Below are 23,292 nucleotides of genomic sequence, written 5' to 3' on the forward strand. Positions count from 1 at the left end.
AACCCCTGGGATGGCAGGAAGTGTTGTATGTCTGTGCAGTGTTGTAAGATAAAGACTCCTCTTCGGCAAGGATGCAAAGGAGGGGGAACATGCTCTCTTATCTAAGGCAAGGGCCCAGGCTGCTGCACCTGTTTGAAGTGAGGAGGCATTTTGCTTTGTGAAGAAGTGGTGAAGGACAGTTATGAAAGATGTCAGATGGACAGTCCATCTCCAAGCATGTTTTAACTACAGTGACCGCTCTATGGACAGGAGGTTGCTAACCTGCCTGTTCATGGGGCTTTCCCATGGCCAGCCTTGCCTGGCTCCTGCTGGCAAACCAGGACAGGCTCCAGTGCAGGAAGTGCAGCTGACAAGTTTAACTCTGTTTTCAGGTTGAAATCTTACAATTCTTCAATTACTGCGGGAGCACAGAACCATAGGACAAAATCTGGTTTGATTCATAAGGAAGGTGAGCTCAGCATAGGTTTAAAAAAACCCTGCAGCCAGAGGCAGAGAAACCACGGCCATTTCAAGGTGGGGCCATCTAATCCTCTGTAATCATCAAAAGCGTTAGGCTAAAGACTGACACAAGTCACTTCTAGTCCCTTGTTAAAAGCAACCTTTGCATAAAACCCTTCATTGTACACCAGTGCTAGAAACGGCAGAGAGCGTACATCACAGACATGCGGCACAGCATGTCTGTTTGCATCCCATGTCCCCCCTTTCCTCAGTGTGTGCAGACCGGCAGGCATCGAACGCCCCAGTACACACGGTACCAAGGTCAAGAAGGGTTTCATCTCGTGCAGGGAGCCCAGTGCCCAGCTCAGGGCACATGCTGTGCTCTGGGCAGCAATCACTGGAGCACCGCACCTGCCGTGTTTTGGGGCACAACATGGCTCCCCACAGATGTCACTCACTATCCAGGTCATTTGCCGCAGGCACTTCCCCACTATGCCCACTGGAAGGGCTCAGAGACCTGCTTGTCATTGCTGCCCGATGGCTTTGCAGAGCACTCCATTAACCAAAAACCTTTTGGGGGAAAAAAATCCCAAGCATGACTGATTCTTTATAACCATCTTTCAATAAGTGAGTATAGACCCCTCACATATCCTTAAATTATATATCATTTATTGAAATATAGAGATCTTAATTTACAGGATTTTTTCAAAAACAAAATATCAACAGGGGCATTTTTGAAACACATTTTGTGCCTACCATCACTCAGGCCAGTTTGCCCTTCTTCAAACATTTCACAACAGCCACCATTTTGGAAACACTTCCTTTTTTATTATTCTAAAATATAACTTTTGGACATTCAAAGTGCAACAGTTAACGTGCCTGTGGAATATATCACAGTAAAAAAAATATAAACAAAGGCAGTGATATAGCTGTCATAAATGTTTTGGCAGTATTCTAGAAGTCTATATAAAAATACTTATATACATATTGATGTATAACATCACCATATCTCACGTCCTTCATCATGTAATAGGACCATTTTGTACAAGTTGCAGACCACGCTGTAAGGAATTGGTTGGCCATTCCAAATCAAAAGCTGTGTTTCATAGGCTAACGCTGATTGTCGTTATACAATTACTGTAACAAAAGGTTTGGGAATATCTCTTCCAGTGGCTTCTCAAAAATTAAGCCATAAAAGAAAAAGTCTGTAATACTGATAATATTGTAAAACTAAACGAATCATCCTTTCACACTTCTCCCTCTCTGGTAAATCCCCTCTCTTCCTCTATTTCTCATTCCAGTTTCCAGGCCAGCTTATCTGATTCCAAGCCTGCAGTGAGCTGGGTTTGGCTAGACCCCTGCCACGGATGTAGTTCATCTACACGATACTCATGACAGGATGGAGAATCAACATTACCATGCATGGGAAAGTGAGCCAGCTCTGGTTCACGTCCACCATTTGGGTCTAGCCCCAAGATGCGCTGTGAGATACAGAATGAAACCGGTGAGGGGAAGGGGAGACCGCATGAAAATGTCCTTAGATTCCAGTAACTGGTATAATAAAACGTGCTGGGGCTGATTTTCAAACCCTGAAGAAAACTAGGCCATGTGCAAAAATGCAGGTGAAATTGCTTGCCTAATTTGAATGTGTAGTCGTAATGACTACACATGCAAATTAAGGCACGTGTGGTCTCAAGTGGCCATTCAGATATCTGGGATATCCAATAGACAATTTGTGTTTCCTCAATTCTTAGTTCATAGCTGGAAGGAGACTTTATGTTGTCTCATCTGTCCTGGCTATATCAAGAGTCTTTATGTTTCACAGTTGTCCCCGTACAGAGCTCAGTGACATGCGTTTGGCTAAAGCACAGCTCCCAGGAAGACACTCGGTCTTGATCTGTTGACTGCAAGAAATGGAGGATGCACCATCACCCATGGTTCCTTCTGATTGTCAGCCTCCATCAGGGTTGAAAATGTGGGTGCCTTGATTCAGGTCCTGTTTTCACATCTGCAGTACGCTTGTACGTGGCCTCAGCCAGGTGACATTTTGAAACCCAGACCCAGATTTATTTGCCCGTAACACTGACAACATTACATTTGCTTTCATTTGATCCACAACTGTTCACAACAAGTGAAGTCAAGGGGAGTTGTGTAGCTTTTCTTAGGGACATTTCAAGTTAAACTGTAGTTTAACATGGCAGCATGTTCTGTCCGTCACTGCTGGTCCATCTTTCACACTTCCTAGGAAAAATACTGCAACACAGGGATGAGTTTGCACTGCATTTGCATTGGTTGTGTCGTGCCAGAGGCTGAGCACGTCCTGCGAGGTGCTCATCACACTGAATTAAGGTTAAGTTTGAAAGTTGAGCCCCAGAAAGGATGGGGCCCTTCGCAGTGATGTACCTTTTTTCACATGTAAGTCTTCCAAAGCATCGTATCTCAATAACACTTTGTACAGTGATGGTAGTAATCATAATACTTTGTTCATATAAGTGGTGTCAAAAAAACAACTGTTGCAGGCTGAGCAGGTTCATTTTCATGCACTGTCTTCTGAAAAACACTGTTGGAAGCAATTACCGTTTGTCATTACAGTCTGCGAAGATAATAGTCAGAGTTTTCTGTTCCTGTTTAAACCTGAAAACTAAGACAAGAATATTTGCTGCAGAATTATTTCTGCTTATTTAATCTGGAGTTCCAGGCTGGGAGAGATGTCTTTGTTCCTTGAGCAGTTCAAATCTCAAATCAATTCTTCACAGCTAACCCCAGGATAAGATTTCTTTTGAGTACCCATGAAACACTAATAATGGCATGTTTCTGGTGGTTTATCATAATCTTCCTTTCTTGAGCATCTTGGAAATCTGGCATAAATTAATTTTTTTTTTAATTAAATTTTTAGAACCTCACTTAATCAGAGGACAATAATTGCTTCTAGTATATCTGATTAGAAAAACTACTCAGCTCATGATGGAAAACTAAATCTTAAATTTTTCTTCATGTGAAAGTAGTTTTAGCCAACCAGAGCAGTTACCATACCGTGTACAGCCAAATAAAAGAATTGTTTCATAAAACTTTTCAGGTCATAAAGTTTTTCCTTGTACTTAAAAAAGTTTCTTGAGACTGTGCTTTTACTGAAGGACAATGAATTATAAAATATACATTTAGTGTTACTGAAAACAGTAGTAGTATCTTGAAAACAGCTACCTTCTATAGTTAATAAAGACTTACTAGGTTTCTAACACCTATTATAGACTGGTTTTTTATTATTATTATTATTATTATTCCCCTTTACTTGCATTAATGGTAAAAAGTAACATGTTTTGTAGTACCGGTCAGTCCCTTGTGGTTTTAGACCTTTTTGGTCCAAAAGTGGTTTTTGCGTGTTCTTCAATTCACATGATAGTTCAACAGCAGCTGACATTGAGATTGAGGGAAGAAGTACACAAAATTCATGAGCGATCTCTTCTAAAATCCATGGCATATGTTCAATGTGCACCTCAAAAGATCCTTGAGTAGACAGTTATTTACATAATTACAATGGTTGAAGTATTGCTGCAGTGGAAATTCGATCCATCAAAGTCATATGAATGCCCTTGAAACACAAAACTGGTCTGTTTGTGGCCTTTTCCTTCATCCTCCTACCAGTTCAAATGGCAAACAACACTGAGATGCTACTGAAGTACTGCAAGAAGCAACACTAAAAAAATCCATCTTCAACATATCTCTTTCATTCATGCTCAGGCTGATTCCTCTGCCCATCGCTGGGAGTTTCTCTGTACAAGTCCACCTCCTTTTCACATCCTTGACATTGCAATAAAGTGGTTTTCTCTGTGGAGCGTAAGTCTGTAGGCGACACAGCAAGCTTCCCCGTGTGCAGAGCTGGAAGGTGTCCATCGGGTTACAGGAAGCTGTCCTCCACCAGGTCTGAGGAGTCGATCCCAATGTCATCCATCATGTCAATGTCCTCAATGGTCTCGTCCTCTCTCTTGATAAAAGTAGAGCTACTGGAACCAGTTTCAATGGCACTTTCTTCAGATGTCTGGGAACTGGAAGAGATAAACATCTCAGAGATAAAATACAAGGTGAATGTGGCTGGGTAAGTACTCCAGTCTCTAGCAGAACTGAACACCACCTCCCCACATGCTTTCTGACCCACAGCGCAATCTTAGGTGACTCTGACCATCCGTTTCTTAGGACATGGCACATCTTGTATCTCAAGAGTAATGAACCACCTTGGAATTCAAAGGAGCGGGTTGTTCCTATGTTCCTCCAAGCACTTTCTGCCACAGGCTCATTAGAGAAATAGCTTTATGACACTGCTGTGACAATAGGTCACTTAAGTAAATCTAGGGAGGTCAGGTGAAAATAAGATAACAATAACAGACAATAAGATAATAATAAGAATAACAGAGAGTGGTAATAAATCTTAATCTGGATAGTGCTTCTTAGGCACTTCATTCATTCATGCACCTCTTAAAAATAGTGCAAAAATATCAAAAAAAAGAAGTTTCTAGGTTGCTAATTCTATATACTATGAATTAAATGCTGAATTAAAACCCCACCATTCACAGTAAGGGTTAATCTGTTGTGCTGTAGTGGAATCAGTCATGCAAACTGACAAGGGAGCAGTAAAAAGTCCTGGATACCCTGCTGTCAATGAAAAGAATACTATGGAAGATATTAAAAACAACTTCTCCCAAATTTTGGAGCTGGTCTCACGCAGAACAAATCAATCTCTTGAGATCTCATATGCAGCTCCAAGGCATTGAGCTGTAGGGACAAGATGTGTTGCAAAATGGGCCCACAGAGCCACCAGACAGCTGCTGAGACCTGTCCAAGCTAACAAGGGAGTCCCAGGGACACACAGGAGCACCCTACCAGCAGGCCCCTTCCCCTGGCAGTCACAAAAGAGGCAAAATTAGGTTTTTCCCACTGAAAACACTGTGGCCAGTCATACTACCATATTTACATGGCACCTTCCCAATAAGTAGTTTCAACAGAGCTAAGGAAACCATTTGCGGAGTAGGATGCTAAGAAGTGTTAATGCACATCACCAAACATGACCCTGAATGGTGACTACGGGCTACATGATCTGTAAACCTCACTTACCTGTGCCTATTCCTTTTGCCAAGCTCATCTTCAGAAACAGGGTCAATGTCTGGCAGGGGGATGATGTACCCGCTGTCAGCACTCAGCCTCTGCTCATCAAATCCGCTCTCCCTGTCCTTTAACTTGTCTTCATTCTTGTAGGTGACACCAATGTAAGCGTTGTCACAGTCCCCTCTCATGCGTGTGACAGCTGGGTGATCACTTTTCAGGAAGTCCAGGTGAATCTTCTCATAGCTCTGAAAATATTCATTTCAAACTTTCACTAAGGCTGCCTTTCTTCAGATGGGTAGCTGTGATTCATTATCCCAGCAAATATTCTTCCCTATGAGCTAGCAACACTGGATAGAGAAGCCCAGCATCTTCAAATGATTTGAAGGGAGAAGCGAGACGTAAGTTTTACACAATGCAGGAGTGAGCGTGGCAGCACAGAGCAGACAAATAGGTGTGAAAGAGGGGTAGGGAGAGGGGGAAGGGAGCGAAGGTAGGTGGGAAAATGAAACACTGAATGATGGGGCAGGCAGAGCTTGGCCAGAGTTATCAGAAGTATGAAGGGAAAACTTGCTGGTGTTAGGGTCCAAAGAGGGAGATAGGGAGATTATACACGTTGGCCAAGTAGTCCCTTTTCTAGAATTCTTTCACTGCCTAGAAAATCCTGTGAGAATATATAAAACCCATTCTCCAGCAGAAAAATTGAGTTGGTAGGATTTCATTAGAAATGGAGGGTCCTGCTTCCCAGCTAACACTGCAGAACGGCTTCCCTCGCTAAGCTTGCATGCAGAAACCGAACACGCAACGTCCCTGTCCGAATCATGTAATTCACTTAGGTTAGGATGTGCCAGTTCAGTGCTCATGGCTCTGATGGCTGGAACAACACTTATAATTCCCTCTAAAACAGTATATAGAAAACACAGAGAAAATTCCAAAGAGCAAACCTTTTTGTACTCTCCAGGCAACAAGCTCTCCACAATTTCACTCAAATGGTAAAAAGAAGGTCTTTTCTCTGGTTCACTGTTCCAGCACTTCACCATGATCTCGTACCTGCAGACAAGATGGAAACAAGTTTAACCAACTGGTAAAGGAATAAAGAATAAGAAAATAAGTAATCAAACAGAAACTAAAGCCAAAATTTTCTGGAGACTGGCCAGGTGTTGAAAAGCCCATATAAGCACACATACACTTCATTGGTAGCATGATCGGGTTTGGCCATTCGGTATCCACTCTTGATCTTATTGTAGAAAGTAGAATCAACCATCATGCCAGGATATGGTGTGCCACCTGCAGATAAAAGAGAAGAAAAAATACTACTCTATACTTGACTATCCATGCAGAGTTCCCAAATTCTGTCTTGCTGTTCATGTCAAAAAGTGTTAACGCTATAATTTGACTTGCCACCAAAATTAATCTTTCCTAGCCAATGTTTCACATCAGAGCTATTGTCTTGACCACATTATGCCCTGATGTGAAACGTTGGCTAAGAAACATTGAAGTCAGTACTACTTAGAAAAAAATCCCTTTGCAGTGTTTATAGAATGTATTGACTGGGCACAGAGGTTGGATGATACCTGGATGAGGTCATTGGCCTGCATTTGGCAGATCTGAGGTCATGTCTCTGCTCTGCCACTGACTTTCTGTGTGACCTTAGGCGAGTCACTTGCTCTGTCTGGTTTTATTGCCTTTGGCACCTGCATGACAGCTGGGAGTGACGTGGCCTGAGTTACTCACCTCATCCTGGCTGTAAGGGCAAAGCCTTAGTGTAAGCTAGTCCCCTCCATACCCAAGTCTTCCCACCTGGGCAGCTAGCTTTAGACAACAGCTAACATGTCAGGTGCATGGGCTGTTGAAAAGTTTGGACTCGGCCCCTGAGCTGACGCAGTTAAGCTATCATTTGGGGCCACAGCATACAGACAATGCTGATGTGTAAAATGATCATTCAAGCTGAAGTCAGTGTTGCAGCAAGATGTCATAGTTGACTTTCTTAATAAATGCCGCTGAGGATATGTTTTGCTTTCTGAAAAACATCATCTTTCTCAGGTGGAGGAGGCATATTATAATATTTACACCAGAAACCACAGCCCTTTCAAAAGTAGGATTTTCACCTAAAACTGGGCTTCAGGACCTTCCTTACAGGTAGGACAGTGAAGCACAGGCTTAGCTGTGCCTCAGTTCCTGAGTTATCCAACAGCACTCCCATGCCTCCCAGGGATGCTGGTGAATGGATATTTACAGGATGCTATGATGCCCAGAGATTGCAGTAATCAATACTATAAATAGTGGCGCAACTGTTGTTTTCTGAGAAATAGCTATATGACAACTTATTCTAGAAGCCTACATTAGGCTTGGGGTTGCCATGGGGCAGTAGTAGATACCACACAGGCGTGATTCATTCTGCTCAGAGTAAATCCGGGCAACGCACGTTTACTGAAGCAGGCCAGCCACCTGCCCGGGAGGCTAATTAATCAGGCTGAGGAAAGAGCCAGGCTGTTCCCAGCTGGGAACTGCACATTGTCTGTAACTGCTATACATTGTCATAACCACTTTATGCTGCCATAAACCAACTGTGTGAACAGAGCTGACCTGGAAATGAGAAATCAGCGTCCCAGAAGACTGACATTTGTTTTCATTCTGTAATGGGACTAAGATGGGATCTTTTGAAATGTATATGAAGAGACTGTTTCAAACCAGCCGCTGGGCTGGCCTGCAGCCCCAGGCACCCCATGGCAAGGGGGAAGCATGTTCCTTCTCGTATTAGCCAGAAAATCCATCCTGGGCCAGCACACCAATACTTTTCCACAAAAGCTTTTCCAAAAGCTTTTCACTCAGTGCTTTCAGTTTTCTAGCAAAAAAAAAAAAGTATCTTGGGGGAAAAAAAGATCTAAGGAGAACTGTGGGAGAATATGGACGTTTTACTTCACACCTAACGTTGGGATCCGAAACCCCATATAGAAGAGTAACTAACAGTTGATTTCACACATATATTTTTAGTGCAGAATTTGAAATACTTTATGTAGAACAGCTTGAACTGAAAAAGCTTAATCACTACACATAAGAACATGTTCACAGTACATACCAAGAGAAAATATTTCCCACAGCAGAATGCCATAAGACCAGACATCACTTAATGTTGTGTACAGATTGTCAAAAATGCTTTCAGGTGCCATCCATTTTACTGGGAGGAAAGTCTGCAGCAAAAAGAAAGAAACCCCAAACCACACAGCTTAGTCATTAAAGAAATGCTTCCCATTACAACAGTTGCTTGATAGCCAGGATTAACTTCTCTCTAACAAGAAAAGTTGTGTTAACCTGGATAGTGTCTATTTTTAATTCCATATAACACAGAGGTACCAGGATTATAAGGAATGCTACTACTTGCTCCCCACAAGAACTAATTAAGGCATAACTGTATTCATTTTATTACCAGCAAAAGACCAGGCTAATTGAAGGTATGATACAAAAGCTGGCACTGCCGATCTAGGTCTGATACATCGTTGACTAATGTGTCACTACTCTACATATCACAGTGACAGTTCCTTAATAATTTATTCAGTCACAAAACTTGCCAGTTAAAACGTAAGCCTGTGAAGTACTAAGTGTGGCCAAGTACTCTTCAGCTTTAAAGTAGAATTAGGAAAGTTACAGGAATTAATGAACTGAAGAAAAATTGTTCTCAGGAGCGATCATCCCAATGGTCAATTAGTGTAACCAACACTGAATGGCAAGAACATTAAACAGCATTTAAAACCGACACTTCTCATTTCATTTAAAGCAGAGCTCAGGAGATTAAGAAGTACATACACTGCCCTTGGAGACATAGTTGGAATCATGCATGATGTCTCTAGCCAGCCCAAAGTCACAGATCTTCACAATTTTTCCTTGAGCCAGGAGGACATTACGAGCTGCCAAGTCACGGTGCACACACTGTATAGAGAGAAATTAAATTGTTCAAGGACGTGCTGATTCCACGAGGACCATTTCCCTTGCAAAGATCCCTGAAAAAGATCTGTTGACTTTCTGGGCACAGTCTTAACAAGACCTTCTACTGAACAGGCACCTGTATTGCCCCGCTAGCAGGGGCAAGGAGGCACCAGGCCTCAGAACCAGCAGGGGCTCATGCAGATGCTCTGCAATGGGGAGGAGACAAAAGCGATGCCACCCTTTCCCCTTGTACCCATCATGTGCTAATGACACATCTATGTTTCTGACCATGCCAGCCTGTGGCTGTACGGACTCTCCACCCAGAGCCTGCCCACCGTCTCTGGCACTCTGACTCCATGAATGTTGCAGGCTGCAATGGGAAAGGAGGACTGACCGCTGCTTTGATTTTTCCAACCATGGTGATCTCTGTTTCCAGGTAAGTGAGAAAGCTGTCTACAACGCCCAAAATAATATTACATTGTGTCATATCTTCAGAATCTAAATTGAAACCCATAGCTGGACATGAAGACATTTTTACACTTTCTTACATTTTACTTACTTTTTTATTTACTTACATTTTTAGAAGCCAAGAATTCCATTCCCCGTGCAACCTGGTAGGTGAAGCTCAGCAAATCCAGTAGGCTGAGGCCCTCTGAACTGTCATCTGAAAGAAGGTTTTTGACTTCCGATTCTATTGAAAAAGAGAGAAAAATATGTTTGTGCTGTGGAGTGCGAAAGCAGCATCCATTTCCCCCTACTTATCATGATTCTGAGCTGATGACTTTAACAGAGTACCATGACCAAACCAGTCTTTTCATAATAGCTAACCACTTTTAATGTCTGCATCAGTCACTGACACATACTGCATTCTCAAAAACATCCAGTATTAAATATAGGTTTTGGGTTTTCTCCTGTCTGTATTTTTTTCCCCGGACAACTGCAGGAAAAGGTGAAGTTAAAAAGGCCCACTGAAGTGTTATACAGGTTGTTTACGATACCCAGCATGTGGTACAAAAACATTTATTTAGAGATGGTGCCTTCATTAGGTTTCTGTGCATGCATGCACATTCTTATCCATTTTCTTGTGCTGAACACTGTTATGTTTCCCAGGAAGTATTCACTGGGACTAATCCAACGCCAGCAAAAAGGGTCAGGAATTCTATGGCAACAGCTCTTATTTTTTTATGAAAGATGTCAGAAGAAAAAACAGTCAAAATTCAATGATCCATTTACCCTGACTGTCCTAGAGCACAATATGAGTACATTAGTCTGCCGTGTAAATCTGGGACTGGATATGGTTCAGTTTCTGAGGCCTAGAGGCAGAAGTGACGGTGCCTATTTTTAAAGCAAAGCATATTTGGTTTCTGAGAACAGAGCCGGGGAATGGGATGCATTCATTATCTTCATTACATAATCCAGGAAAGTATTTGGGAGTGTTCTGCATTTGGTAAGTGTCAGCTAAGGTGAAATGCAAGTGGAAACAGAGTAACATAAATTACTATTATTATTGTTCATTGCTATTGCTCAGAATCTTGCAAACTGCAAGACTAATAAAACCACTGTCTCCAAAGTGTACCTACAGCCCCGTTGCAGAGCACAGCTGCTCAGCGCTTCAGCATGGAAGCAAATACACAACTGGACCCCTTCTGCTCCAGGAGCATGCACTCCTCTCCCCAGAGCATAATGAAGATCACAGGCATAAGCTTTTAGCTTACAGCTTATACTCACATGCTTACAGAACACAGTTGAGTCATTTATGTCCATATCATAGAGGGCAAAAATAAGATACACATTTATGCAGGAATTATTTGTATTAATGATGTATGCAGAAGGGACAATTCTACGTTACCTGACATAGATTTCTTCTTATATGAAGCAGGCCGATCATACACAGATCTCTGAATATCAGAGTATTTAGATCCCTCCTTCCTTTCCAGCATTGGCACATACTGAGTGGTATCAGCTTGTTTCATGTCCATATATTCTCCAGTGTTTTCAAATGATAATATCACATAACTGAAATTGGGAAAAAATACAGGCATATCAGCTAGTATTGCCCAGGTGACTTTGCTGCCACAGCATCCTATAGATCTAACAGTTCTCTTATGGTGTACAGCTGTATTGCTGTGAAATAGAAGAGTGTAAGAACTGACTTCCTGATAGAGAATACGTAAAGATTATGTATTACAACATAGCCATGTATTACCACATATTAGTACGTTACCATATATCACTGTAGTCAAACACAAGTGCTTCAAACTTATCCTTTTGTCAATAGTCAAGTATGTAAACATATATTGTCTAACTTCCCAAAATCCCACTGAATTCAGCCATTGCTACTTAGGGCTTTTATTTCAAGGTATTCCAAATGATAGATGTAATTTATTCACCCAAACAGTTTGCATCAAATCCAGTCCTGCTGAGCAAATCCATGCTCAGATGAATAGTCCTGGCTGTATTCAGCTATCAAGTCAGTTGGTCTGTTTGCCTGAGTCATTTTTTGAAAGAATTTCTGTTCGCCTTCTAAATCCTGGCTAATTTTATGACATTGCTTTATTGATGAATGTATGATGACAAGCTTCCTCCACCCTCATCTGGAAAAAGCTATGGGATGAAAATTAACCATAAGGAAACTATTGAGACTGGCTAAGCCATTGGTAGATAAAAGAGAGTACCTGAGCTTGGAGAACAAACTCTGCCAGGTTGTTTGAAGGGAAGGAGTTTTAGACACTGGAAATTCCCCAAGCAGGGAAAAAAGGAAAACAGGTAGTTGCACTTTACTTTTAAAACTTGGGTGGGTAGATGCAAAAGGATGTTTTTACAGAAAAGAGGAATGCTAGGCCATGCTTTATTAATAGAAATGTTCTTTGGGACCTCAGGATCAGGTAGGGAAGAAGGTATGGAGCTTGAGGAGAGAGGAGACTGACTGTGTGCTCCAGAGACAATGCTGTAACGAGGCAAGTGCAGGACTTCTGGGGTCCTGTAAGGATATTGGGTTTTTCCCTAGATCCATATATCTCTTACACTACCTTGGGCAGAGGGGAATTTGTTTAAAAGGTCTGCAAAATCTGTATGCTGTGTGCTCCCCTGAGTACATGTGCCTCGCATTTAGAGGGAAGGCTCTAAGCAAGCGGTGTCTACAGAGAACCCACGGTGGTCCTGGGGCTGCAGGCCTCTCTACACAGAGGAAACGTGGATCTAGGACACATGTCAGGGAGACTGAACAAAAAGTGCTGAAACCTACCAGATCTGTAAAGCCTGATAAGTAAAAGTCTAATGAGAAGAATTAGGGAGGGCTCTAAACCAATGAATGAGAGGAATGGAGTAAGGGTTAGCAATGACATTTCCTTAAGTTGCAGGTCATACTTTTTTTTCCTTTTTTCTCACCTTCTTGTGCTTTCGTCAGCTGGGTTCATCCCAAAGATATCCAAATCTTTCTTTGGCTTCTCTGGGTGTCGGCTCAGGAAATTGTCCCTGTTCTTATGCAGATAGTTCACCAAATCACCATAAAAGCAGTATTCAGTGATGATGTAAATAGGACCTGATGAAATGAAGTAAAATAATGCATTGATGAGTGGGATCTTTCAAAAAAAAAAAAAAAAGACTCTAAAAAGAGTAGAAAATAGAATATAAAACATAAAAAGTATTGAGGGTTAATACATTTTTATTTACTAAGTTATGACTGCAACTACTACCAAATATCAAGTAGGTTTGTGAAACCTTTTATTTGTTTATATTTATTGTTAAATCCTTTACTTGACATTTGAGTGCTTTTTAAACAGTGAACGATGGCTCCACAGCAAACCTCCATTTTGTCAGCTAAACCCACCTGATTTTGTACAAGCTCCAAGTAGATTCACAATATTCAGGTGGGGCCCGAGATGTGTCATTATCTTCAGTTCAGACATGAGTGCCTGTTTTTCACTGGATCTAGCTGTAGCTGTTGAAAAAACAAACCAGCCACTCAGTGAGAGCAATCGCCTTTTTAACAATAACAAATGATCTCTCTCTGCTTGCCTCATTAGAACATTTCTACCATGGTTTCTTGAAGAAGACTGTGTCCTTTACTTGGCAAGGGGATTTCTTAAGACTCGGAGAGGAGTCACGAATCACTAATAAAGGACTCACTTGATGCAGCTCAATAGCTGACCCAGCCTGTTTGTCCCTCTCCAGGAGTACAGTGGATTGCCCAGGTGGCACAGAGGCACTTTGCAAGCTGCTCTTTTCAACAGAAGCAAGCTCCTCATGGTTCCTGGGCAAGTGATGCAAACCAGCTCCATCCACACGGTAGGTAGCATCTGGACCTCAGCAGAGAATACCTCATTTGCAGCCAACACAGAGTATTCCCTGGATGCAACCTGAGATGTATGCTGTGTGATCCACCTAGTCATAGTGTGATGCTGGGAGCAATTAACTTGAGAGTGTAGATGCACCATAGGGCAGCCCAATTGTGGGTAAAAAAAAGGCCACTCAGGGAAATGACCACAGCTAGCTATTAACACTTCTTGATGGCACCTGATAGGTGAAGTGACTCCTAGAGCACAGGCAGATAAAGTAAAGTAGAGCTGTCCAGTGAGCTACTTGGCTTCATACAGCAAGGCTAATTGGAAGCTGGATATTCAAAGACCTGGGGACCACAAAGCGGCAGTCAAACTGCTCAAGTCTTTTGATGACACCTTGCCCAACCTCCATTTGTAGTATCCTACACATATAAGACCTGTAACGTATCATCCTCATAATACAACAATAGACTTGCGAAAACCCCAGAATTAGTTCTAGTGTTACTTTTCTCACCCACACCTCACCATCTAATATTTCTGTATGCTTGGTATTCTTTTCAGTGTGGTTGATTTTCATTTCATATTCCCTCCAGAATCACTGCATCAGATTCTCAGCTCTCATGAACTGGGAAATCTTCAGTGAACTTAAGATTCTCACATGAGACCTGCCTGTTTCTGCCCTGTTGTGTTGCTTTAATTTGTTCACACACATACGTGGTTATTGTATCTTTTTCTGAACTTGCTGAGTTATCATGGCTGCTATGGTCCATACAGCTAAAACCAAAATTTGGATGTTTTCAGAAGCCTGGATACTGCCTGAAAAAAACTGAAAACGCCATGAAGCAATCTAAGATGTAATTTTAAATTTCAGTCATTCCACAGTTCATTTTCAACTTCAGATGTGGAGAACTATTTATACACAAGCAATGCTTAAATAACCCTATAGGAACATGCACTACCTAGCTTGGGAAATGGAACTGCGACAACTTACGTTTCAGCATTTTCACAGCTACTTTCATCACCGGTTGAGAGCGACTCAATCCATACGCAGTCCCTTCAACTACTTTTCCAAATGCACCGGAACCAAGGATTCGACCTTAACACAAGGGAGAGCATTATTTATTTCAGAAAGTAACAGCAATTGGCCTCATTTCCCACATTCCTCTGTGGGTTGTGATTCTTGTGTGGAAAGAGGACACTCGCTTAGCCAGACCACAGGTATTATTATTATTACTGTTGTTGTTAAGCAGAAAAGGCAAATATATTTTAAATAAATGCTGTCATTAAGTACAATTCTTAAATAAATACAAGGAAGTAAACATCAGAAACACATCTGCACATGGGAGCTCAACTCATTCAAATTTGTCTCCTACCCTGCCACCTTCACTTTATCCTTTCTAATCATTGATTCTCCTACGTTTAAGTTGACCTCTCTGCCTCAGTCAGCACCTGACCACAGTAGAGTTGTGTCCTTTACTTAAAAATCTGAATTGGACTCCTTAGCTGTAGTTTCGGGCTGTTATATTAATGCTGAATACATCTAGCAGTAAGATAGACTGAAGCACATCAGCAGCACATTTAGAAATAGACAGGCAGGACCATCAGTGATCTGCAAAAAGCTGAAATACATGTTGATCACATATGAGGGGAAACTTCTCTGAAGTTTAATGTACAAGTGTGTTTCATATGCTTGAATAATTTTTATTGCAAATTTCCAAGTGCTGTAATGAAAAGGCTAATGTTTATACACACTTTACTCTTCCCACAAATCAATTTAGACAAAAATTTTGGATGATTGTATCCTGTCTCCTGATATGGATACAGTGTGCAGAAGAATTGCATACAGATTGAGTGAGATTTTAGAGAAATATGAACTGCACAAACATACTCCAAAATAATATATTTCATAGTTTCCATACTGAAAAGCAAGTTCATTAAGGCAATATATACTCAGTGAACAAACCCGTTTATGAGCTCCAGATGCCAGGATATTTTCATATTCCTAACAAGCTCCCTGTTTTATTTTATGTTACTTTTTAACTCCCAGCACAGAAAGAGTAAGTAGTGACTTCTACTGTGGAGATTTACCCTTACGGCATTTTGTCTTTGACATTTGTTTGCAGTTTGAACTTGCTGCCTTTTACACTTCTGAAGGTGCCATCCAGCATGCAATGCCACATGTTTCTGTTATCCTCTAGCTACAGCCCCCACTTTCATTGTATACATGCTTTTAAAAGAAAACTTCCAGCCAAACAATATCTACATCATTAAGAAGCACAAGAAACTGTTAAAGCATGCTTAGCTGTGTTACCACTGAAGAACTTCTCCAAGACTATGACAGCGTAGTTTGTCATGCACACAAAAACGATGCGATCTCTTTTCAAGATTCCTGTGCTCCAAAGGTTATTCTTCCCAGTCAGGATGTGAGAAAGCTTCCCACTAAATTTCAGACTAATTCAAACAACCTGAGTCTGAAATTTGGCCCCTGAAACTTTTCAGACTGAAGGTCTGGGAGCCACATGGCAGGATGCAGCCCTTCAGAATGTGATGGCATTTGCTGATGCTCCTTGATCTTCTTGTCTTCACAAGCCAATTCCTCCCCAAACCATATTGTCAGCTGAGCACGAGGTGCACATCTCCCTCTCCGTCACCTCTGCTGAGCAGCGGTGCATGTGGAGACGGTGAGAGCGCTTCCGGAGTGGTGGGGAGCAATCACTGTTGTTTCCCCTTTTCACCCCTCTCCGCAGACATAGCCCAAGCCCCATGTGTTTTACACTTGAAATTTGGAGCCAGGTGGGAGCTGACTGCTTAAGAGCTGGAGGCATCTGTAATGCCATCACATTCTTGATGTCGAGGCCTTCAGTGGAGCCCAAAATTATAGCATGTGTTTACATTTCTTAGTATAAAGGCACCGCTGTGAGCTGCCCGCTGGAGGAGCAGCGCTGCTTCTCCACCACAGAGGAACTGTGCAGACACAGCAGCTCAAGGCTCCTCAAACTAGCGGAGGGACAACGTTTGGGCGTGAGAGCTATTTCAGCCTCTGTACCCATCCACAGAGCTTATCTGCTGAGCCTGTCGGAGAGATGCTGTTTTTCTGCTCAAGGGGACACAAATACAAAGGTGAAGTCTGTGAATTTGTTCCAGACACACCCTTCTCAACTGGATGCTTCTTTGGTTAAAATTGAACTGGGATGATCAGCCCACCCCAAATTAAATCATTACTCTCTTGTTCTATACCAAAAGCCAAACGAGTGACAAGCTTTATAATCTACATCCAGTTTCTAGACTCATGAGAAATTAGGTACCACATCCCTAAATGCTGTGTAACTTGAATCTTAACTTGCCTTTTGCAAATGGGAATGGGTCTGATTCCATGTCAGACCAGTATTTCATTTTATTAAGGCCACCAGGACAAATGGGTGGCGTGATGGGAGCAACTCTGCCGCATCTTGACAGCCACCCCAAGACCCTGAGAAATGGCAGCACTCAGACCCTGCTCCTTAAAAGGCCCTGCCCTCGGCCATCTCAGCCGAAGGAGGAGGTCCAGGTCCCGCTGGGACCTCGCCACTTCTCAGCAGAGCCAGAAGAAGGCAGTGGCATGCAAGAAGCTCACTGCGTTATTGCATTTCTCATTCTGTTACACATCTCCCAGTCTGAGCGCTTTACACAGCAGTGTACTACATACATTGTGGAGGGGTGATAGCAAAGGGAAATTTGCAGTGTAACCCAAATTTATCAACTGAAACTCCAGCCAGCCAACGTTCAGAGTTGGCATTTAACCCAGCGCTGCACTCCAGGCACTACTAGCTAGAAAAACAAATAAATGCCAGCTGGCTTACACAGCTAGGATGGGAAATGCTCGTCTGAATGAGCCAAAATGAGTCTGTATCCTGCTTCAGAGCCTCCCTGAGCTAAAAGTATAATTGCTTTGCTGCCATCTCCCACTTCAATAAGAGAAAACCCACACAAACTAGAATTATCAGCCCCAGAAACAAAGGAGGTCCCCACCAGCAAGCATTTCATATGGCAAAACTGCCAGCAGGTAAATGTTAACCGTGTCAAGAAGAATGATTGTGCAATCCAGATCACTAAAAGGACAAAGCATTAGTTTTTAAAGCACTGACTACCCTGAATATACTTGTAAACAGGAAGGCATTGAAGCAGGCTGGTGCTCATGAGTCAGAGGGAGACAAAGTCACAGTGGTGGTCTGTTAACAACTCAGATCTGACAAATCCTATTTAGGCATATAATTAAAGTCTGGGTTGTAATAAAATAATTCCATTAAATATCCACCCTCCTCTAGTTTTCAATTAGCAACATGAATTTAATTAAAGGATATCATTCCTGAACCAGAATTTTTTGTGCTGCTTCTTTCAAGAATTAACATCAATTCTTTCTCTGTGATGGGGGAAGGAGAACCACGCTGGGGGGGTATGTTTCTTAAAATATATCAAACAAAAAACATCTTTAGTTTCGTTCTCCTGTATTTTGTGTATACAACTTGGTGCTCAGATACCTCCAAGAGAGGAATGCCTTGTGGATTTAAAGCACTATCTGGATAGAACATTAAAATTGTCTATAATCATTACACTTTCAATTGATACAAATGACAGATTGGGCCAGCCCTGAAGAAGTAATTACTGACTGAAATCTATATGAACTCCAATGCACGGGTAACAAAGCAAGAAAGCAGAAGAGGAAGGAAGAAGGACAGTAGCCACAAAAATAAGTTATGCAGTTACTCAGCATTGATATATGCAGATTGTGGATTAATACTTTTAAAAATAATAAAACTACATAACAACTTGCAGATTTCCTTTGGCCTCTACACATAAGTGTATAAATGCCTTGCAAGTAAAGTATGTTAATGTGTTTCTTGTGGGTGCCTTAGCAGAAGTGAGTGTTGAAGAGGAAATTTAACGCTGGGAGAGGCTGCCTAAGCCATGTGGAGGTGGGCACTGCACGCGGGGCATGCGGAGGAGAGCTGGAACAAAGGCGCGGGAGACACTAACACAAGGAGCTCAAGGCTGACACCACTGCAGGGGAAGAAGAGGATGTGGTAGGAGAACTGAGGAGAACAGACAGGTACAGAGAGGCTCTGGACTTCATGGCCATGAGTTACATCACAAATCCTGGTAGCAGAGACCTCAGGGTTGTCCTTAATTGTCCTTCTCCCCAGAGAAGGATGGGATTAGTTCCTTAGAGGAAACTTACCAAGCACTAACCCATCTCGAGGAAACTCCCATCTGGAGTCATAAGGCAGTTGCATTGGGTCCACATAAATGTATTCGTGGCCATCAGGGCTGATAGACTCAATGACTCTCCATCTTATCTCATACCTCGGCTTCTGCAAAGCGCATTGAACACAAAATCAATCATTAGTCCTGTGCCTGACTTCAGAGCAGACAAAAACCCAGCAGGGCTCAGCATCCAAACTGAAATACTTTTCTACATTACCTGTTTCCATATGATGACCAGGACAATCAGTGAAATTATCACAATCACTAACAGCACTAAGACTGCAGCAGCCACCGTTAGTTCTGATCGCAAGGCTGTGGAGTAAGAAGACAGACCATATTTTCCTCCTCAGCCATGAGGAACGTGACACACACATAAGACACCCACCTCCCCTACCATCACAGTTCCCGTGTCCTGCAGATGTGGCAGGAGTAGTTCCTGGGGCTGGTGACTGTAAAGTCTTTGCAAGCCCAGAGCTGCTCTGCCTTCCTGTTTCAAAACCAAATGCAGAGATTGTCTAGAACATCCCATAGCCAGTGGTCATAAAATGACAAAGTGAATCATGGAACCACATAATAAGTGAAAAACAGATGCACCATAAAGACCTGTAGAATGCCTCATCCTCAGATGTCCCAGGGTGGGAAAAGAATCCATCTTAATTTATTTTTATCTGCAACAATTCATATTTTTATCTACTAAGACTGAACTGGCGTGTGTTAGAGAGGGGTCAAACTGGCTGCTGTAATTTCACAGAAGAACAAAGCACACTCACTGGGAGCCACAAGCTTCAGTTCCCGAGTAACAGCACCAAGGTCATTCCTTGCCACACATCGCACAGCCAGGGTTTCCTCTACCTTCTGGAAGGTCACCTGGCTTTCCACCATGTTTTTCTCATCCAGGTGGGCTTCCATGTGTATATCAGAGATATTGTTAGTCAAAAGAGTCCATGAGGTGTCATTGCTGCACCTGCAGAGAAGAATAACAGGGGAAACAGGAGTTGGGCGTAGGTATGGATAAAGAAGAGAGAACAGAACAGCAATCACCTTTCCCTATTTCTTCTGACAACGATCATTTTAAAGACCAGAAATGCTTAAGACCACCTCTGTGAAAAGCCTACATCTTTCTTCCCTCAGAATAGTTTGTCTCATGATCCTCGTTACTGCTGCCACTTTGAGGGCCTGACAATACAGCCCAGCAGGTCTGGTATAGATAGACCTTGGTGTCACTATGTATCCCATAGACTTACAGTACTCGATGGATCTCTATTTCTCCCTGAAACCTTAGTGCTGTACAAAGCTCCCTGGGGCAGGGCTAGGAGGACAATCGTCCCACCAGGCAGCAAGAGGTTTTAGCGCAATGAGAGCAGAACACACCTGGGAGGTGCCCAGGGCTCCTAGCCTTCTTCCATGCATGGTCTCCCTCTCCCTGGTGGATAACCTCCCAGGGAAAACCCTGCCTCCCAGCAGCCACAGAAGGAGCTAGTCTAGAACTAGCAAAAATTGGAGTAATTACTCCACGTCTAAAATACTTTGAAGGTGAAAATTATAATTAGGGAGGAAATAATTACAAGTGAAAATTTAGAAGCATTCAAGAGTGTTAATGAGGCAGACAGAGCTATCTGTGAAATGACAAGAACTCCCTGGTTGGAGGGACGGCTACTCCTTACTCAAACTGGGACTGTGAAATCTGCTGAATTCACTTATTGAACACAAAGCATTTATGAGAGAAACCTCCTGAATCGATGCATTGTGTCTTCTCCTACAGGATGCAACAGGAAGGGCACTGACAATCTCTCTCGAAATATAAGCAACATGCCTCTAAAAAGAAAAAAATTATCTATAGATTACTGGGCCTTGATGTGGAAAACGTGGTATGGTAACTAATAATGTTAAGCTAATCAAGGATGCAACAAGTCATATTTTAGATAAAGCACCCGCTTTTCTTACTTTTTAATGTCCTTGCAAACCAGCCATTCCACATCAGGAAGCGGGGTCCCCTCTGCCAAGCACCTCACCGTTTGCCCCCCCGCAGAGCCATGGTGATCATCCACGAGGTCTAAGATCAGGGCTGGAACTGGGAAGGAGACAGGAGTTTGTTAAAATACTCATCGGGGTCTACAAATGCAGCCTGAAATTTCAAATAAACCAGGACAGGTATTGTTTGGCCGACAGCTTAGCGATGTCTAGAGACCCCGACTCGTCCAGGAGGTCCTTAACTCCTGTAGGACTGAGCAGATCCTAGGTTAGACCCATGAAAAGGAAGTGCTGCGGTTATGCCACGTCCTCATCTCATACTAAATGAGTTATCGTCCCCACTGTCAGCTGGAATAACTTAGGCGGGAGGATAAAGTTTCTTTTTGGCTTAAGGCCAGAATCGAAGTGAAAGCCAGGATCAGGGTATGAGAGCTCCAAGGACTCGGCACGCACGCACTCCTCCGGACACCCCGGTTCACGCCTTTCTTATCTCAATACTCCAGGGAACCCGATGTGTAAGTTGATCAAGTCTTTGCTGTGTGCCCTCAGTTCTGGTGGGCAAGGCTTTGGGGCTCCTTACCTTGTATTAGCAAGGAGAAGGTGTATCTTTTAATCTCATCTTCATTTTCAGCAACCAAAGTATAGTATCCGCTGTCTTCTTCCTTGGCCCGGATCAATTTTAATATACTCTGAAACCTGTAGAAATGAGAGGTTTTGCTTGTATTTTTAGGGCAGGCATAAAAAAAATTCACTTTGGTGCAATATGCAATTGGGTATGTGGAGATTATAATGTAGTGACATTTGGCATTTCTAGCATGCTTTTACACTAAAATCATTACTCAAACAGTAAATAACTACCAAAATACAACTGAGAAACGAGTGGGCATAGTTATATTTTACAGGGATCTGACAAAGCCTCTGATATTATTGGAAATAGCTAGAAATTATTGACGTGGAGACATGTTGGAGGGACTGAAGAGGCTTAGCGCTCAGAAACCAAGATTTCTATGGTTTGGAGAGGTTGATGTTATGAAGGGAATAAGAAGAGGCAGATTAGGCATTGCCCTTCAGAGCAGAAAATAAAGAAATGATTTTTAAATGCCACTGAGGAAGAAGTAACAAACTGGTGGAAAGAGAGAGCAGGAACAGTGCCTGGGTTTCTGGGGGAGAAACTCGAGTCAACATGGCAAAGTAAGGGTCAGAAGAATATTTTTACCTTGTTTCCTGGACTCTATTTGAACTAGTAACAATCTCAGTAAGATTTTCAATCAGAGTCACGTTATCCTTCAACCAGTACATTTTTGGAGCTGGGTATGCCTGCACATCGACGACAAAATTTTTTACTTCATGTAGATTGACAGCTTCCAGAGGGCTAAACTGAGGCTCCAGGTGAACGAACCCTTTGTCTGTAAATGAAAAAGCCTTGCGTAAACACCGCTGTGCAGCATTTTTCAAGAATGGCGTTTTCCAACACGTTAATAATTTTTGGACACTAAAAGCAGACTATACCATGAACTGTAATGACTACTTTCTTATTTTCCTTAACCTCCTTGGTTGCATGCCGAGCAGTACATTCATAATCCCCTGTGTCTTTCACTGATGCCTCAGGAATGGTCAAGGTGTAAACCAGCTTCTGCGATGGGACTTTGATATCATCAAGTTTTATCAGACCTTTTTCTTTCTGTAGTTTGGAGAAGGAAAAAAAACCTTACTTAAGTAACTGAGCTGAAAGCACACCGCTGAGGATCTATGATGCCACTGGAGTGATAGCAACCATCTAAACCCTGTATGGCAGAAGACTTGTTTACTCAGTCAGGGATGTATTTTTCAGCCACAGGCACAAAAGATGTGTCTATAAAAATACACCTTTTGGGGGGCAGGCACAGAAGGGTGAGGAGGTTGGGAGTTCATATTTTGTTCACTCTAAACAAAATACCATTCAAAATTTGGTTGAGCAGCCCAAAAGGGTGTTTTACTGCTTACGCGCTACCTTCTTCTCAGACATAAAAGCTGTGGGGTTTTATTTTTAATTTTATTTGTTCAGATCCCATGAAATAGGGTGAATCTTTATCCCCTGCACCAGACAAAAAGTAAGCAGTTGCTAGATGTTATGTTCTGCCTGCTGTCAAAACAAGAATAATTTATTGGCAAGGAGAAGACTGCTGCGAGTAAAAGGGTGGTGAGAATGGCAGACCATGTTATCATGAGAGGCTGGAACAAAAAATATGCTGGGGATAGTTTTGAAAGGTGGCATATAGCAAAGATTATAATGTGTCATTTGGAAAATAGAACAAAACCTTCTCAAATAATTTTTCCTCTTGGGCTTTTAACTTACTTTAAAAAA

General features: G+C 42.3%; 1 protein-coding gene across 1 annotated transcript in view; it reads right to left on the reverse strand.

The window, feature by feature from the left end:
* Window positions 1-1,087: 1,087 nt before the first annotated feature.
* Window positions 1,088-23,292, reverse strand: part of PDGFRA (platelet-derived growth factor receptor, alpha polypeptide) — a 28,945-nt gene continuing 6,740 nt past the window's right edge. The window contains exons 5-22 of the mRNA XM_009335143.1: window positions 22,458-22,629; window positions 22,165-22,354; window positions 21,529-21,644; window positions 20,922-21,048; window positions 19,748-19,941; window positions 19,195-19,289; window positions 18,952-19,084; window positions 14,728-14,832; window positions 13,286-13,396; window positions 12,844-12,997; window positions 11,306-11,472; window positions 10,032-10,147; window positions 9,337-9,459; window positions 8,612-8,723; window positions 6,720-6,819; window positions 6,477-6,582; window positions 5,545-5,780; window positions 1,088-4,481 (exon numbers count right to left, since the gene is read on the reverse strand). Of these exons, the coding sequence (XP_009333418.1) occupies window positions 4,334-4,481; window positions 5,545-5,780; window positions 6,477-6,582; window positions 6,720-6,819; window positions 8,612-8,723; window positions 9,337-9,459; window positions 10,032-10,147; window positions 11,306-11,472; window positions 12,844-12,997; window positions 13,286-13,396; window positions 14,728-14,832; window positions 18,952-19,084; window positions 19,195-19,289; window positions 19,748-19,941; window positions 20,922-21,048; window positions 21,529-21,644; window positions 22,165-22,354; window positions 22,458-22,629 (2,505 nt within the window). The 3' untranslated portion in view covers window positions 1,088-4,333. The remainder of the gene's footprint in view (window positions 4,482-5,544; window positions 5,781-6,476; window positions 6,583-6,719; window positions 6,820-8,611; window positions 8,724-9,336; window positions 9,460-10,031; window positions 10,148-11,305; window positions 11,473-12,843; window positions 12,998-13,285; window positions 13,397-14,727; window positions 14,833-18,951; window positions 19,085-19,194; window positions 19,290-19,747; window positions 19,942-20,921; window positions 21,049-21,528; window positions 21,645-22,164; window positions 22,355-22,457; window positions 22,630-23,292) is intronic.

This window comes from Pygoscelis adeliae, unplaced genomic scaffold (genome assembly GCF_000699105.1).
Source record: "Pygoscelis adeliae isolate BGI_AS28 unplaced genomic scaffold, ASM69910v1 Scaffold21, whole genome shotgun sequence".
Classification (NCBI taxonomy): Eukaryota; Metazoa; Chordata; class Aves; order Sphenisciformes; family Spheniscidae; genus Pygoscelis; species Pygoscelis adeliae.